General features: G+C 37.2%; 1 protein-coding gene and 1 long non-coding RNA gene across 3 annotated transcripts in view; one reads left to right on the forward strand and one right to left on the reverse strand.

Moving 5' to 3' along the window:
• naaladl2 (N-acetylated alpha-linked acidic dipeptidase like 2) overlaps positions 1-11,798 on the forward strand; it is a 393,728-nt gene extending 381,930 nt beyond the window's left edge. For both annotated transcript variants that reach the window (XM_016672733.1, XM_016672734.1), the window contains one exon: positions 8,194-11,798. In XM_016672733.1, the coding sequence (XP_016528219.1) occupies positions 8,194-8,440 (247 nt within the window). In that variant the 3' untranslated portion in view covers positions 8,441-11,798. The remainder of the gene's footprint in view (positions 1-8,193) is intronic.
• Positions 5,554-19,252, reverse strand: part of LOC107836519 (uncharacterized) — a 17,897-nt gene continuing 4,198 nt past the window's right edge. The window contains exons 2-3 of the long non-coding RNA XR_001662434.1: positions 18,811-18,819; positions 5,554-5,563 (exon numbers count right to left, since the gene is read on the reverse strand). This is a non-coding gene — a long non-coding RNA (uncharacterized LOC107836519). The remainder of the gene's footprint in view (positions 5,564-18,810; positions 18,820-19,252) is intronic.

Below are 19,252 nucleotides of genomic sequence, written 5' to 3' on the forward strand. Positions count from 1 at the left end.
TTTCGTTAGCTCCGATAGCTTAGCCTCCTCGCGTTGTTTCCAAGCAGGAAAATAGTGAAACGAAAGTCCGTTTTCCATCTTTTTACCATTTCAGTCGTGTGATCGGACATTACATACAATAACGCAGCAAGTTCGTACCATAGCTAAATTATTTTAAGTAACTTGGATTAAAAAAAATCTGCGAGAATGTTGTTTTTGTCGGTTATGTTTATGGACACCAAAGATGGCGCTGCTATCCCTCCGTCTACAGCAGTGACGTCACATTCCAAAGCTCTATTGGGTGTAGAACAATAGGTGCCTGCCATGCAATGCTATGGGCAGGCCCCAATGAAACACAAACTGGAGCTTCACAGAATCACATGCATTTTTAGGAGTTCTGATAAAATAAAGAAAATGAGAAATACTAGATTTTTGTTGGGTTTTTTTTACTGCATTTCTTGGCAGGAGCTCCTCGGGGCAGAACAGCTGTTATNCTGGATCCGGCCCGCCTCCTCATACCAGAGAGCATTCAGTGTTTTTTTTCATATATTGTATTTTCTGGTTTATATGTGGATTTTTCTTCAACCACCAGGGGGCTCTTGAGCAGATGTGAAACTAACTTTTCCTCAATGGAATATATACTAATCAGTCCCAGTCACCGTTTCACTCACGGTTTTTTCCATTTGCATTCTGGGTAAAAATCTATCTAAAACCGCGAATGTATCGTCGCCCCCCCCGTCCCCGCTCGACAGTTTCAAAGACAGAAAAGCCTCCTCCTCCTCCTCCTCCTCCTCCTCCCCCGTCGACAAGAATTTTCTAAGGTTCCTTTCTACAAAACCTGAGACCGGCCCCCAACCAGAGAAAGGAACAGCTATGTGGCCCTCGCAGGAAAAAGTTTGGGGACCCCTGCTCTATTGGGTGTACAACAATAGGTGCCTGCCATGCAATGCTATGGGCAGGCCCCAATGAAACACAAACTGGAGCTTCACAGAATCACATGCATTTTTAGAAGTTTTGATAAAATAAAGAAAATGAGAAATATTAGATTTTTGTTGTGTTTTTTTTTACTGCATTTCTTGGCAGGAGCTCCTCGGGGCAGAACAGCTGTTATTAATTCATTGGCTCTGCTCCAGATCAGCTGATTAATTTGCTGAGGTCAAACTACACAGTTAAAAAATAAACACTATAAATGAAATGAAATTACATTTAGAGTCCAGCTGACCTTGACTGTCAGCGGGGACCTCCTTATCTGCTGCTGTAGTTGTGGGGGGGGTTTGTGACAGTAAACCCCTGCTGGGTTTGATTTTAGCATTCATACTGGCTCTCCTCCTCCTGCGGCTCTTAAAGCGATCTGCTTTTCTGCTGGATGCTTTGACAATAAATGGTGTCTGCTTTTCATTGTTATTCACAGTTTATGGCAGTAATAGACATGTTAATTGTCCCCCTACTTCCATTAGCATCCAAACTAAAATTAGCTGCTTCATCATGCTTGGAAGCCATTAAGGCTTAATCACGTTCATTTATAAAGGACGTTACTATTCCTTCACAGAGTTGGAACAATTGGTCTTGGGATGCTGAATAATCATTAAACTGTTCACTTGGAAAACCTGAGTCATGTTTGAACCAACATAAATGCAGAAGTCATTGTGTATTTGTAATCTTTAAGTTTCAGTGAAGGGTGTTTAGTTGATGTCTTGTGGAGCAATGTGCACAATAATGTTTAAAAAAAGAGCATCGATATTCAGTTTTTGGGGTTATGATGTTTACCAGAATGTAAATTAATCAAAATCCAGCTTCAGATTTACAGAAACAGATTGGGAAATGTTGCATGTGAAAAAGAAAGCACACCCTTACTGTGTTCATATGAGCCACATGTATTTGATTAGCTGATTAAAAGCAGGTTTGAGCATTTTTTGCTGCTGTGTATATTACAGCTAAGAATGTTCCTGAATGTCAATCCGAGAAGAGTAACTAAGTCCATGGTTAGAGCAGGAGTCGCCCTGTCCAGTTCTCTATCGCTACTTGACCCAAAGTTCTGAAAGGTGCTACTACTGGCATAGACCCGTGATGAAAAACTCATCATTTTGTTTGAGAGGCATCTGCTGAATGCAACACCAGACCCGGGACAAACGATTTCAACCTTTGTTGTTTGGACTTTTATTTAGTGGTTTTCTCTTTGAATAAACTTTTTATTGTTTTTATTTTTGTAATCCCTTTAAATGTAAGGTTTAGTTTATCTGTACACTACCAAAGTCTCTTCTTGACATTCCAAAGGTCAAGTAGTAGTAGTCTGTTTAATTATCCTTTAATCTCTATTTTGGTAGACACATGTTGAGAACGCTGGAGCAACGCTGCTGCTCTGAGCGCTGATTAAAATGTTATTTATAGTATCAAATGCTCTTTTGAGATCTGTTAATACACACACAGCAAATCTCTTTGTATCTGTAGAGTTAGTAATCTCCTCAATAAGTTCAGGTAGTGCATGTTATACTGATTGTCAGGTTTGATTTCTTGTTTGCATTTTTTCCTGTACTCTCTGTCCAGTCTGCTTCCCCTAAGTTCCTCAGCTCAGCCTTCTTCTTAATTTAGCTCATGTTTTTCACCAGTTATCCTTCTCACCTGTCTCACATAGTATTTAAGTTCTAGTCATGCCTTGGTCTGGTGTGGGATTCTTGTGCGTTTACATCTTTAGTTGGGGTAAACTGATGCAACCTCATGCATTTCTTTGAAACAGTACAAACTGCAAAACATATATTTAACCTGCAAAAGCATGTCACTAGTTCGGAATGGATAAAAGCAAAAGAGTAAATATTCATATTAATGAAAGTGTCAATGACATCAGAATGAACCACGAAACCTTTTCTGCATAGACTTTCACTTTTTGGTGTTACATTTATAAACCCACAAGTTTAGTTCTAGATGTTATGTAGGGCAAACTGTGCATAGCCCCCAGTGCCACACCAGGTAAACTAACTCCAAACTATTCCAGCCAACTGATCTTAACTTCAATATTTATTTTGACTGTACTAGTCCAATGTAATTGGGACAGCAAAGGCTTTTGAAGTGCGATTAATAATGAATCTCTCATAGTTCAGATTCCCCTCCGGTGGAGGGGAATCCAAGGCACTTCAACATATTTAACACATGGCTGTAATAGTTCACTTTGTCCCAACTTCTAGTATACTTTGCAATAATGTAAAAGCTTTGGTAATGTAGGGGATGATGGTTCATTCTGTCATTTGATCAAGTTCTAACTTCACATGTTTGAGGCAGATATGTTACAGTGAAAAATCTGAGTGTAGAAGGTGAAATGTGATGACCAGAAGAGATTAAAGCATAGCTTATGAATTCATACATGTTGAATTTGTTGGTCAGTGCTCCATTTATTATGGTACAAAAGCAGCTCTAAACAGGGGGCGGGGGTTTAGTCTAGATTTAAAGGAACTCAGTGTTTCGGCTGTTTTGCAATTTTCGGAAAGTTTGTTCCAGATTTGTGGTGCATAGAAGCTGAATGCTGCTTCTTCATGTTTGATTCTGGTTCTGGATGCAGAGCAGAGCAGAAGACCTGAGAGGTCTGGAAGATCGATACAACAATCGTAGATCTTTAATGTATTGTGGTGCTGAGCCGTTCAGTGATTTAGAAACTAACAACAGGATTTTAATGTCTGCTCTGTCAGTGGAGTGGAAGGACTTTAGAACTAGGCAATGTGCTCTATCTTCCTGGTTTTAGTCAGAACATCGACAGCAGCATTCTGGATCAGCTTCAGCTGGAGAATTGATTTTTTTTATCCAGACCTGAGACCTGTTTTCAGTTCCAAAGCTGCAGTAATCAATGTGACTAAAGACATGAGTGGATGAGTTTCTCTAGATCCTGCTGAGACATTAGTCCTTCAATCCTGGAGATGTTCTTCAGGTGATGGAAGGCTGATTTTATAAAGCAATGGTTTCACGTTGTAAGGTGAAATGATTGCAGTAGGAGAGTGTAGTACATGTGAGGAAAGTCAAGTTACACAAAAACAAAATGGAACCAGACCAAGACCTTAACTGTCGGGAAACAAACACATAAAGCAGACAGATTACAGCAGGCTTTGTAACTATGATGAGGCTTTGCCTGTGAAATGATTGATTCATAAAATCCACAGTCTGTCACCCTGTTTGCATATATTATGCATTTCAGTTTTCATCTTTTTGGGTGTAGTGTATGACTTCAGTGCACATGCAGTAGTATTAGGCTTCAGAGTTTAAGTTCCACATTTACCTCCAAGACTAATGCGCCAACTTAACCATACGACCATCTTTTTCCAGTTTATGCACCAGAATAAAGCCTTTGATACCAGTTTGCTGCTTATTGAAGGCAATAAAAGACTTGATGGAACCACTGAATTTGCAGGCCATCTGTGTTAGAGCAAACATTTCACATTTTAAGCTGTTGCTTTTTTTTCCAAGAAGCAATAAATGTGCCAATAACAGAAGATTCTATTCAGCTTTCTAACATTATCCATATGTAGTTTGAGGCTTTGTAACAAACATTATGATTATGTTGATTTAATAACACATTATTCTGTTTAACAACAGGTTCCCACTATTTAGAGTGCTTTTAGAAACTGAAGGGCTTTTTTAGTCAATGGACTTTTATGCTCATTAAAAATGAGCCAAAAATCACTTGCAAAAAGAAACAAAACATTTCTTCAAATATGTCAAATATCAATATCCAGAAATATTTACGTTTAACATGGTCTCATATTTTATTCAGAATGATCACATAAAATGTCGTATTACTAAGAGCTTGTGGAGATAAAAGTACTTCTTTGAAGTCTGAGAGGCTGCAGATGCTCCAAGCAGCCGTCAGCCCTGGATGCTTGCCGCTGCAGCGCCTGGATTCAAACCTGAGGCTCCAGACTTGACTTGAACTCAATTTATGTTTCAGAGCAGCAGGTGGTCTCCATTAGGGGGTCATGTCAGGGTTTGGAGAAGCACACCAATCAATGACATATATCTTCTCTAAGCTCAGAGGTTCTTCAAAAGCAGCTCCTATAAACCGGAACGCTAACAGACAGCTGCTGAATGGCCTCCTGTTTGTTATAAACGAGACTTTGAGCATCAGCTGTGTCCCTTTTGTTGGTGTGTGGAGTTCACCTCCTTTGTTTCACTTTGGGTCTATTTTCAGCTGCCACTTATTCTTGTACTGGTACATTTTGGCATGAAAAAGATGAGAACCAACCAGAGGTACTTAGTCAAGAATGATAAGATTGAAAAATGCGCTACTGCTTTATGAAAACCTAACATTTGTTAATCATCATCAGTTCCAGCCAGATGTGATCACTTTAATCTGTATTTTAGAATCATTATCAAGTCTCACTCTAGCCGGTTAATGTGTGGTTTGGTTCTAGCCAATGGCGGTGTGTTCCTCACTTTTGAATGGGAACGTTGGAGCCTGAGCACACAGGCACTTTGGTCGACGCTCAGATGATGTCATGTAATATCAGGCAGCTAATATCCTGAAATTTCTCGGTTTATCTGTTCATTGCTGATTGCTTTGTCAAGTTGACACTGTATGCGCTCCACAAGTGCTGCCTTTGCTCATCTCGTGACAGAAATCCACAGACCAATCAATGAATCCAGTCTGCTGCCAATCAAATTGCTTGCATGCAATACCTGGTCAGGTGCGACTGTGATGGTTCCAAAACTGCGCAGGACAAATGCTGACTGGGGAAGACCCAGTTAAAGCCTTGTCATTAGAGAAAGGGTTGACTGGTTTGTTGCATGTTTTTGCACAATTTGGGACTGCAGAGTGAGGAGAAACGCTACCATTTTTAACAGTCTGTGAGACAAATATCAGTATTTAGTGTGGATTTAGAGCCCTGTTTCCCCGGTGCCAAGGCCTTATGCCATGCCGTTGTGTTTCCAGCTGGGAGAGCACAGACCCAGCTGAGAACCTCCCCTGCTGAGAAGCATGCTGAAACAACAACTCCAGAAAAAATTGGCACCTCCTTCAGAAATTCATTTAGAAAAACTGTTCTCTGAGCATGGGGACTGGGATTGATTTCACCTTTGTCATCCCAATAACATATTATCAACATATTCCCAGTGCCTCTGTCCTTCTGGGACAGTCTCTGTGGTATATTTAGCAGTTTCCAGAGGTAGACGGAGGATTTTCACAGTGCTCTGTCTTTGAGTCTGAATTGTGTGCTGAAGGTCAGTGCTCTTCACACCCTATAGAACACGACCTGCGTCTTAACAGATGAAGAATCACTCCATTTACTCTCTAAGACTGTCCGTTCAGCCACTTTAGGAGAAATCAATGTTCTTCAGTCCCATCGAGAGAAACACTCTGCAGTTTGTGCCATTCTGACCTACAAATGACTACTCTTCTACCCCCAAAGACTTATCTACGTATCTGTACTGTATGGAGAGAGGACTTTTACAGCCAATAACTTACATGGTGCAGACAGCAAAGAGGGCAGAGGTCACATGAGTGAAAAACAGTTCTTCACAAGTTGCTGTTTTCAGTCGACATAATGTGTCAGACAATTTACACAAAACCATGACAGAAAATGGCCACTGGAATGAATTAGAAAAAGACACGTGCTTAGGAGAGACAGCTTTCTGTTGACTGTTGATGATCATTTATGTCACTGCTAGGTGAGACCCACCTCATCTAGCAGTGACTTGTTTATTTTAAATGAGACGTGCGGCCCTGAAAATCCTACAAATAGGTTTCTGTCTTGGACCGAAAGGAACGAGCTTCAAAAAGCATTCCAGCTCAGAGCCTTTTAAAGATATCTTAAAATATCTTATATCGTAAGCCTGTTACAAGCAAATAATGACATGATAAATTAAAATGAGCTTGATCATTTCCATTCTGGTGGTCAATATTCTTTGAAGGGATATGTTGTTTTCAGAGGCATCATGAATCATTTTCTTTATTGTTTCAGCTGTGTTCAAATCAACAATATTATCGATTATTGCAATAATTTTCTGTGACAATTTATTGTCCTGCAAAATGTATGATGCTGATAGGGCTACGCTATCTGAAACCTGCACATATTTCAGCCTAAATATTTAATGTCAATTTTATCCAAATTATGTTATTGTAGAATCCACCATGATTAGAGGCCCATCCAGCCCCGGGTCTGAAACATTCCAGCTTGCTGTGTGGAACCTGCCTGTAGTTTTTGGGAAAGCCCTGTGCTGGTGGGAAGCCCGTCATGTAACTGAAGGTTCTTTATGGAGGCAGCTGCTGGACTTAATTGACAACTTGAGGCTCTCTTTTGAGCAGCTGAAAGTTCTTGGTGGTTTGATGAAAAGCTGATTTGAGTGTCGTCTTGCTGGCAGCAGCATCCTTTCTTGTGAAGCTCTTTAAACGCACATCAGCAGCACGTTTCCTCTGAAGTGAACACGGTTGACAAAAGAACAATTTCTAGCACCTTCGTCTGCTCTGCTAATCGACCATTGTTAATACTTTCCCTTGAGCTAGCAGCTAAAAACATTGAAATGAAGCCTTCAGGTCATTTGTGGGATGGCTAATGTTTCACATGGTTAGTCGTTGGAGCTTGGATCTGGAAATAAAATCACAGCCAAGTTGACAGCAGTTTAGTTGCAATTTGCCATTTATTTTAGTGTCACTTGGTATTGGTGATGAAAGCCCAGAAGAACAGAGTTCTGTTCATGTTAGAACACAAAAGGAACATGTTCACAAATAGATATTTTGCTGCACTGTTGTTGGCTCTGGTTTAATCAAATACAAATTGTAAGACATGCTACAAAATAATTTATGCCAGCAACTTTTACTACATTCTATATCCTTAGTAACCATGCTGGAAACTAAACTGAGAGCTGCTTGGCAATCTTGATCTTTCTCAGGCGTAATTCCAACGTCCGTGGGATGTTTTTGTTGTTTTTCCAACTGCAAATTCAGAATAGCCAACTGGCAAATACGATGAGTTTTATGATTCTGTTCATTTTCAATAACTTTTATTAACTTTGCACTTGACTCCCTTTAATCTTATTATTCTTCATAACAATGTAGAATCAATGAAAAACATCACCAATAAAAACAAGGAAACAGCAAAATATCTTCTCAAACTTGTTTATTTGTATGTAACCACAAAAGAATTTCTTCATCGCAGTGTCCAAAGCTTTGTGTTGTTTTTTCTCTTGTAATCTGATCAATTGTTGTTTGTTTTTCTTTCTTTTTTTTCTTGGTCTCTACAGAAATTTACTTTACAGCCTTCCAGGAAAAACTCCTCAGTTCTCCATCCTCAAGTTCTCCCCAGATGTGGTTCTGCACTGCAGCGTGACGAGCAAAGTGGCCAAGCACTACGCTCTAAACAAGGACGCCTTCTGCCACAGTGCCAAGAACCAGTCTCTGTCTCTGATCCTCAGGGCGCTGCGCTCGGCCGAGAGGCTGGTTGGCTTTGGGTTGGACCTGTTCCAGAATTACCCAGGCGCCACCAAATGATTCTAATGCAGATGTAAAGAGCGCCTCCTCTACCAATGTCGAAAATCACTCTGAGGTTCAAGAAAGAATGAAATTTACAGTTTCAGCTACTTTTTTTTAAAAATCCAAATCATGCAAAAACAGATAAAAAAAAAATATTATGAATGTATCAGATCTAACTTGTTGCACTACTATTTGTTATGCAAATGATACAGAAAAGTGGGTCTGCTTAAATTGCACTAATCTGTCTTCCAACAAGTTTGAACCAAAAGGTGAATGGCTATTTTCTAAATGTTATGTTACTTTACCTGATTTTCCTTTTAACACTTGCTCCACTTGATGTGGAAGTTTTTTTCCTTCTCACTAAACAAATTCCAGCACTAAATGTACAAAGAAAATGAAAGTAGCACTTCAGAATCAATGTGAGGTTGAAAAGAAAATCACATTTCAGTGTTTAAAAGCAAAGAAAATGGAAGAGTATTTGAGTTTCTCTTTAAAGTGTAGCCTTGGTGAATTAACATAATATATTTAACACTTTAAATCCTTTGAGCACTGAAGTGTGTTAGGCTGTTCACCAATAAAACACCAAGAAGCCATTTTGTTTCTGAAGGAGACTTTGCTTTAGGAAATCCCAACTCTCTCCAGATAGATGATGGTCTGCATTTGAAGTGAAATAAAATTCAAGTTGGAAAATAATGTTTTTCTTTAAAAAAAAAAAAAAAATCTACCAATCTGTTAATGCGACAAACAAAAGCCATCCTAGTAAAGTAGAGTAAAAATCACTGTGAGCTAATCCATATTTATTGTCAATATAGTTATTTTAATCTCAACCACATTACGTGATTGTTTTGTGTTATTTGATCATCAGAAATCCTTTAAAAAGGATTTTCCAGATTTTATTTAAACAAAAATTAACAGGCCTTTAAGTTTGTTGTAGTTAGGCATGATTTTTTGAAAGTTTTTGTGCAAACCATTTAATAAAATAACTTAATGCTAAGAAAAGAATAATATATTTTAATGTATTTGTAGTACAGTTTCAAGGCATGATGATTGTTCTAGTCTATTATATTTTATGATGGTTTTCTTAGTGCTAATTAGTTGTGTTCATGTGAATGTATTCCAGGAAGCCAGCTGGAAAATACACAAAAATACTTTTTAGGTTTTCTAGGAAGAATTTCTTAGATTGATGTATTTCCTGGTTGTTTGTGTTTCTATAGCCATGATGATGCGTTAAAAACTGTAGATTTTTGAGTCTTTGCATATATTGTCTTTTTTTTAAATAGATGTGCATACATTTTTAAGAAAGTTTGATAAAGAACATTTTGTAAGTTAGACCGATTATTGGTATGCAACTACCAAACTTTTGAATGCAGAAATTTACAGTAATGAAACAACAAAATTATTGTCAGGGATATATAAAACAGCTTGTGTGCCTTTAATAAGGAGCTTTCTTGAGTCTGTTAAATATTTTACCCCCCAAAAAAATTCCTGTAATCTTTGGCAATATGAGGTTTTCACATTAACCTGTGATTTGCATGCAGTTTGCTCCCAACCCTGGTTTTTCTTCTTGCTTGTAAAATTGCATGGAAATACAAATTCATGTGTTTTTTAGTACTTAAAAAGTGCAACTTTTAATTCTGATTTGTCTTGTTCCGTTATTCCTGCAAGTGAGACAAATAAACACTGGAGTGGTAAGAGCAGGGGCTGCAAATTCCAGCCTACACCAACAGATGTCGCCATACTTTATAAACTCCACCTTTAACAAGGTGAGTGAAAATTGGTTTGCTGTAACTTTGAATCAAATAAATTCTTATACATGTTTTCTTTGCTGGAAAAATACAGTTATGTTTTTTTGTTTGTTATGTTTTTTTGTACAAACATAACAAATTATTGTTATAAGAAGAAGGACTGTCTTTAGACACTGTTGGTTTGTTGGTCTGAAAACCCAGGCATTACCTTTTTACTCTCCTGGGTATTGGAGTTATAGTTCTTGTTTGCTTGTGTGCCATTTGTTCTTGATGGCAGTGTTTTATGTCTTTTTCAGGTTTGTGAACTGGATTTTGTCTGTCTCATGTTTCTCTTGCTGTGTTCCAGTAACTCTTTATGATTTTGAAGTGTAGGTTCAAAATCCAGTCGGTCCTAAATGTCATGCTGAGTGGAATTGTCAGTAGTCTGAAAATCATTCACCGAAAAAATACTGTACCTATATGTCTCTTTGTAGGCAAAATCACTTTAAATAATGGTATGCATGCTTTAATTTATATTAGGACAAAAAATGTCATGAGTATATCATCAGGTTATGATACTTGGTAGTTTATATTTATTTTTCTCTCTTTTTAGAATAATAGCACAAATTTATTGTTCTTTCTACACGGTGGAAAATCAATGTAAAGTCTGATATTTGCTGTGTTGCGTTGACTTTAATTTTTTCAAGGTAACTCTGTGACACAGGTTGGATTTATTCTGAGTGACAACAGTTTGGAAGTCCAGCCTCAGGCACCACAAATACAAACAGGACATTAAATCTAACTTTGTTCATACCATAGTTAGATCCTGAACACTGGCCTTTAAATTATACAACGTAAATCATAATGGGATAATTTCAGAGACTTAAGCAGAGTTTCATCCAAACACTATTTTGGCAACAAACATTGTGTAAATTTATATTTAACTAGTAAATGCAGAAACCCAAAATAGGGGTTGGGACCCAACTTGAGGTCACAAATCAACAAGATTGGGGATTAAGATTATCTACTTAATTTAAATTATGAAGAATTTAAATTAAGAATTGTTAATTGTTAATTTAAGAATAAGTAATTAGTGGTGAATCACACATGACCATGGTGAATTTGGGTTATAAATGTTAAAGATATAAAAACGGTAAGAATTGGCTTTTGATTCTGCTTTTATTGCTGTGACTGTACTCCTAGTTGGCTTAGTAGAAATGCGAACATATCAATTCATAATCGGCTTCGTAATCTCTGCACAGTTACAATCTTGGATGAAATCCAGAAAGCTAACAGACCAGCTTTATGTGCTGCAGGATGATTTGTTTGTTCCAGTTTATTTAATCAGGTTCATTCGTATGCTTTGTAATCGCATGGACAGAACACAGATCACTGTTCTTTAACAGTTTATGACAAACTTATCAATGTAAAAAAGCAAAATGAAAATTAATAATGACCCTAATCAACTGGTGTAAATGTGGTTACATGCAGTTCTCAATGCGTCATTGCACAACCACAGAGACATGCTACCTTTGTGAAGCCGTTTGAAAAATACCTGACTTGACCTGGTGTCTGTGTAAACTATATGTAAGCAATATTAAATTTGCCTCATTGTAGGCAGTTATGAAAACTGCTGTTTTTGGGAAATTGTACAGCATTTGAATGACGTATAGGAGTTGGTGCCAGATTCATTGTTTCTTGTCTTGGTTTTTAAAAGCAACAGAAGTTATTGTTTCTAGCAAACTAAAAAGGTGTTTGCTCTCTTACAGACTTAATCTGGTTTTGCTTTTAGTAACACTGAAACGTTTCAGATCCTCAAACAAGTTTATCAGACAAATATATTGTCAGTGAAAACAAAATGCATATTTAAAATTGTGATTTTCTTTATTATTATTATTTTTATTCAGGGAAGAAACTGTTCAAAGTAACCACACTCCATGTAAAAACGAATTACCCTGAACAACTTGAGCCAGTGATAGTAACAACTGCCACACTTACTGGGTTAGACGACTTTCACACCGCTGTGGCAGAATTGTATCTCACTAGATTTTGTTTAAATTGAGCCACACTGGAGGGTTTCTAAGCATGACCAGGGGGTCATAGGTCATGCCACAATGCCTCAGTTGGATTTAAGAGCAGACTTTGACTTATTTTGTTTTCTTAAAACCAAGGTGTACTTACTGCTGTGTTTCAGATCATTGTCCAAGTTAATATTCCAAATTCTCTTCAGCTAACAGTAGCTGCATTTTCATTGACCATAATAATTGCACAATTTCACATTTTGAAAATAAATTTGCTTAATAGAAAAATGGTTGTTTTGGAAAAAAAAATAAAACTTGTTTTTGTTTGTTTGTTTGGGGGGTTTTTTATATAAAAAGTCTTGCTGCTAGAGTGAGGTGGGTTTTTCTTTGGCCATATTGAAACTGGTTAATTTACAAAACAGCAATGGAAACAATGTTTGTACCATATGAGCCACATGATCAGCAACCGGATGTTGCCACTGTTGCAAACCACAAAGAAGATGACAACAGGAAGTGGTCATCTTTATGTTTTTTAATTACTTATGGTATTAACAAACTTATTCATGTGTGACTTTAATTTTGTTTCTTATTTAATGTAAATACCACAATTGTAAAATGTTTTTGTGGAGCATTCACAAAGTTTTACAGACATTTGTAATGGAAATGCAGCTACTAATTAGTGGTCTAATGGATGTACTCTGTTAGGATTTTCTGGCTGAAAGTAGAATTTCTGGTCCTATCAACTCCAAGTCATCCAGTTCCCAAAGCAGAAAGCAACCCCAGACCATCACCGTGTCACCATGCCTGGTATGATATCGTTTTCTGAAATGATGTGGTAAATTTACTCCACTTGTCAGAGGTCACACACCTTCCACTTTTGTCTCTAAAGTTTGCAGAAATGTAATGGCGAAAGTCAAAATGTTTTTTGGTAAATATTTGTTTTGGTCCATAGTGGTTTTAGCCTTGGAATGGATGTAGCTTTAGACCAGTCTTTCTTAAATCATGAACACTGACCTCACCTGAGGCAAGTGAGGCCTGCAGAGTTCAAGATGGTTTTGTGATCTCCTGGATCAGTGTATTATTTTTCTTTTGAAGCTGTTCTTGAACGATTTTAGAGTCTGCACAGAGTAGAAAGGGCAAGGATGGAAGTTCCAAATAGTGCAGGAGAGAGTGAACAGCCACTGCAAAGGTGAGAAAATGAGTGATCTTAGGAAGCCCAGTAAAATTTGAATGCATTTAAAGTAATCCAACACTCCAGAAACAGTTTAGAGTATGCAAAGGTAAAAAAAAAAAAAAAAAAAGGGGAAAAAAAGGTGTGTTTTGAATTTCCTTATATCAGGGAATGATGTATCGCTTTTTTAAAATAAAAACTATTTTATAAGTCTGCAGGTCTGGCAGAAATCAGGGTCAGGTGTGGTCAGTGTTATTGAACTGAAAATATGGTTCTTAACTGTCAATGGTTGGGGTCACTTTTCTATATAGGCTGTTTTGTAAAGCATTTTTTTAAAAACTGCATGTTATATTTGCTCAGGACATTTTAGTCTAATATTAAAATCTGTCTGATGATGTAAAACATTTACATAAAAAAATTGTAAAGGCAAAATAGTTCTTTTTTTTATATGTACAAATGTGTCTCAGCATTTTTTAAATGTACCATTTGACAAACCAACAATAACTTTGAAAACAAATGCTATATTGAAATGATAGAATTTGCAAGGAGCTGCACATTACGAACAGTACTGAAGGGTGACGGCTCTCACATACTCCAGTGTACTGTGCATATTCGTCTGTGCACACTGTGCACTTTCGGCAGAGAGTTTAGTTTTCATCGCCAAAAATTCTCATAATGAATTCCTTCATTTCCCACAATCTGAATGGATAGTAGTAAGTTTTATGAGTTGGCGCTTAGCCCCATTTCTTCTGCACTGGGGCCACACACAGCTGTCAGTGCGGCACAGAGAATGGTGTCTTTGCTACTGGTTGCAGCAACTCACAACCTTGTTGTTTCATACAAAATGGTTTGATGTGAACAATGTTTCCTGCCAAGCAATCAACCTCTATGCAGCTGTGTCCGGCGGTGAGTCCACTTCATGTTCTTGTGGACCTCCATGGAGTGAAGAACACCTGAGTATGCGGGGCCTTCAGTTTTACAGGCAGTGGCCAGAGCTTCTGACAGTCAGTCAAAGCAGTGAATTATGGGTTGGAAGTGACAATGACTCACTCTTACCACTGACTTATGGACACGTTGGCTAATCCCTGATAGCATTACTGTAATTTCCCTTGAGATGTCACATTAGTTACTTTTTGATGATGTCATGTTTTTGATGCCCTTCAAAACATGTCAGATCCTTGGAAATCCAATCATTATTGGACTGCATGTGCTCAAAATACATCCAAATCAGAGCATTCCTTCCAGATGTTTAACTTTGTTTTTGTCTGGTTTTAATGTATGACATCATTGTTGTTGGCATGTTTGGGGTATTTTATATATATTTGCACCCTTGAAGTAATTTAACAATGTTTTACAATAAAAGTATGTTTAACCCTGAGTCTGTTTTACTGTTGGTATCATACATACCATACTACACACACACATGCACAAACACAAAAATATGTATGTCCAACCATATTAGGAGTTTGTTTTTACTTCCATTAATTTTAGTGACTGCTTTTATGTTTAGCCCTAATCCTACACATTACTAGTAACCAAACTTAATTCACAACATAATTCTAAATTTAACCTCTAATGGTAAAAAAATGGATGCAACACATGAGAACAGAGCCTGATCCCCCGTAAAGCTTGTTGGACTTCAGAATGTTAGTGAATACACTAGAAAAAGTTCTATGCAGACTACAGAAATGAGAGGACACACACACACACACACACGCCTACAGATACATTAAAAAGGGCTTCATGTCACTTTTTTCAGCAAACCTTTAAACTTCTGCTGCGTTGCCCTGAAAGTTGAATAATTAATGAAAAACATCTAATTGCAATAGTGAATAGTAAATATGGTTTACTACTAAGCCACATTTTCCCTCACTTTCTTTCCTTCGTTGAAACATTCACACTATTTTTATTATGAACCAACAAGCCAGGTATTTTGGCATGAAGAATTTGCATGCATCGCACATGAAACATAGCATCCTACCAAATATTGTATCAAAGCATTCTCTTGTGATGATGAAATTAAAACAAATATATTTGTCGTGATTAAATATGTTGTGCGCCTCTGTTAAATTTGTATGATTTTCTCAGTTGTTTCATTGAAGTGCACCTGAGTGGACTGTTAAAGGATCTCGGTCTGCTTGGTTTGAGAAACAGTAAAGATTTTTACATGTAGTGGAGACAAACTGAAGGTGAGTCTTGGCTGGCAGCATTGTATTGAAAATAAATCATTTTTAATATACATGTAGCACCATTAAAAATGAAAACCTACATATAGTGACACCACTATAAACCAAAGGGCATAGTATAGAGGCTGTAGAGCAGGGACAAAGAGGTAACCCTGAGAAAACTCCACAGCAGAGTATCAAACCAGTTCAATACAAACTGCTCACTCCAGACTTAAACACTGAGGTTTACTGCAGAACACGGCTAACTCCTCAGGGCAACACCTTGAGTCAGACTTCTGGACAGCTCAACTTGGATAATTGCTCACATTTCATCCCCTGCGTTAAGGGACTTATGGTCCTGTTATTCTACAATATGCTGTATTTTTTCAGTGCATCACAAGATCCAGCTCTGGAAAGAGGTTATTTCTGTGAAGTGGATAGAGACAAGTTAAACATCGAGCACAGGAAAATGATTCTACATGTATCTCACCCCAACAGACCAAAGCGACATTATGTTGCTGTCAGACAGAAATATCTCCAAAAACATAACTTTACAGGATTTTAGGTAATGTTAGATGCTATTTTTGATGCCTTCTGCTTAAAATCTTAAAATGTATCAATAAAACTCCAGACGGAGTTGAAGGGTGATCAATAGAGTGGATTTTCCAAGAAAGCAAATAACGACAAACAATGAAAATGCAAGACTGATAACATATTGTGCCCTGAACAACAAGAAAAAATAAAACACTGATGAGCTAATAAAATTGACAAAAATTAAACTTTTTTTTTCTTTTTGGTTCTTTATCAATTTACTCGAGTGTCAGTGAGCACCATGTAAATGACTGTAGTTTCATCAACATATGTCACCTTTATATTGTCTGTTTAGAAGTCTTCCCTCTTTCTTTTGGCCCCGGCCCCCTATGTGGAAGCCTATGTGTAAACAGATTTAAGTATGAAGGAGAGAGGATGAGGAGAATTGGGGGAAAGAACACAGGACAAGCCCTCAAACTATGACTAGATATAGCCAAAAACATTACTAAGTACAGAACACACTCTTTTCACAGAACAGTCAGCATCCTTCCATTTCTGTCTTTTGTTGCATTACCAATCATTGTATTACCTCCCAGCTTCACAAGCTCAAGGACTTTGAATTGCCTTGTTGCTGAAAGTGCGCTATATAAATACAATTAACTTACCTTACCTTACATTTCTCATTATATACCAAGGGCAGTGCTAACTCAGTACACTAGCATGGTTGCCCTCTCTCTGAGTATTACCTCTCCAATGGTTCCAGGAGATGTAGCATAATGCTAAAGCTACATAGCCTCTGTGTTGCTATTAAAACCTGTGTGGCCCCGGCTGTCATAACTGAAGTTTCTGTTTTGTCACTGAAAATTTGAATTGGTTCGAACTTCCAAATGCAACACATCCTCAAAATAAGACGTAATTTAGGAACAAATGGATAATCCTGCATAAATAGAGAAATACATGGCACTTCAACATTTCTAAAAAAGCATGTGGAACAATTTGAGGGAGTCAAGAGTACTTTGATCAAATAGTGCTATTTTTTACCAACTGAACCCTTTCCTTGAAGCCAGAAGGTCCAATTTATTGGAAGTAAGATGGAATTAAAGCTGATGGTCAGATGGAAGCAAAGCCTTTAAAACTCTCAGAAAAAAAATTACATTTTTCTCAAGAAATATGTGTGATGAGGGGAGAGAGAAATGTTCTGTGTGGTCAAGAAGTCAGAGAAGGAAATTTGGAGGGAAAATAATTACAAAATTAGTTTTGCTTTATAGAAGATAATTTATCTTAGATCAGATTTTGCTGGCTGCGACATTGACAATCTCTATATATATAGTTCATTATATATATAGTTCAATATATACTTCATTGAACTTGCTGTTCATTGAACAGGCAAGTTCAATGAACAGCTAAACTCTCATGGATTATGAGGTGAGGCTTGAAGCCTGTGACAAAGACATGAGACAATCTCAAACTGAGCAGGTGTCTAAATGGGGAGCAGCAGAGGACAATGAGTAATCAGCAAGAGAGAGAGGGAGAGTCAGCAGCATGAATCAACTGAAATCATGAGTGCTGTCATGATTTCCTAACAATTATGCTTTCTCATTGCAGGTTTTCTTGTATTTTTCTTCAATTGAAGGTGATTATGAAATGAATTACATTTAATGTTTTGTTTTTTTCATTTATTTTATTTTGGTTAATACTTTTTTTCACAAGAGTTTTAATGACTTGTCTTTTCTTTAATGGTGTATTATTATTTGAACACATTCATTATTACATAAACAGGCATAAGGTTAAGTTGTTTATCACATAAAACATCAATTGAGTCAAACACACAAAAAGCCACACACACTCCACCAAACCAGAGAGTGTTAGTGTTGTCTTCTCATGCATTAAAACTAGTCAATCACAAATCCTCAGATAAATGCCAACTTCCACCTCCAGTGGGAACAATTGGACTTAATTCTAATTTTGCCCACATTCAGACTTCCGATGGCATGTCCTTAACGGGCACCTGTACATATAAGAAGTGACACCGGACTGGAGTTGAAATGTACAGGTTGTTACCAGAGCATCCAACAGTTCGACGTTACAGAGAGAGAAGGTCAGCAGACACAAAAGATTCTTTGTGCCACATAGTTGACACAATTCAATTTAATTTATTCTGTTTGTTTATAAAGCACCAATTCATATTTGTCATCTTAAAGCACTTTACTAAAAATAAATAGATAAATAAATTCAGTCCAATCCTACAGACAGATTCCAACTCAAGCACATTTATTCAGTCACTCTCCTCCTTCGCCTCCTCCCGCCCTCCCTCATTATGCTTAATGCTACAAAGACACATTCTGCCCCCACAATGCAAGCACTGGTCTTAGGAGAGGTGTTAAAATCCAACCAACTAGATTGGCTGACCAGATAGGTTAACTAGGAAAACAAACATCATTTTGAAATTATTTTAGTCTCCAACTTCTTAACCATTTAGATTTTGATTTATTTCTTTTTCATAAAGAGGACAGTGCATATTAATCAACTGGTATAGAACATGCAAACATACCAACCCCTGGTAGGTCGATGTATTTAAAAAAATACATTTAACATGCATAACGACATACAGGACCTGATTTATTGAAGATCCTTTAATAAATCAAGGTATAGCTAGAAGTAGTACAATTTAAAGTAAACATTTATAATAAAATTATTTTTAAAAAGAAGTTATAACCTTTAAAAAGAAAATACACTTTAAGAAGGTTTAAACATTTTTAAAAAACAGGAATACAACTTAGATTATCTAGTAACCGTTGCTTAACTGAATTCCTAAAACAATGAACAGTGAATGCCCAGTTGAGGCAGTTTTCCACACAGTGCTCATAACACAATAAGGATACCTTGCCATTTTGGGCAACATATTTAAACTGCAACCTGGACGCACTGTTGATCACCAAGATCAGTGCACAAACAGAGATGTTTTGTATTTTGTGTGGACCAAAGATAATTATTTGAATTCAACAGAACTGAGTGAAGAGTGAAGAGAGACATGCAAAACTTCAAGAATTTAATTGCATTCTGCAATAATCATCAACTAGATCTGAGTATTATCTTTAGGCTCTTTGAGCCTCTGGAACAAGTGATTTTAGTATTATGAGTGTTATTGTTGTGTGTGTGCACATGTGCATTATATATATATATATATATATATACACAAAAGTAGCTAATATCAGGAC

Source organism: Poecilia formosa, unplaced genomic scaffold (assembly GCF_000485575.1).
Source record: "Poecilia formosa unplaced genomic scaffold, Poecilia_formosa-5.1.2 Scaffold65, whole genome shotgun sequence".
In the NCBI taxonomy this organism is placed as follows: domain Eukaryota; kingdom Metazoa; phylum Chordata; class Actinopteri; order Cyprinodontiformes; family Poeciliidae; genus Poecilia; species Poecilia formosa.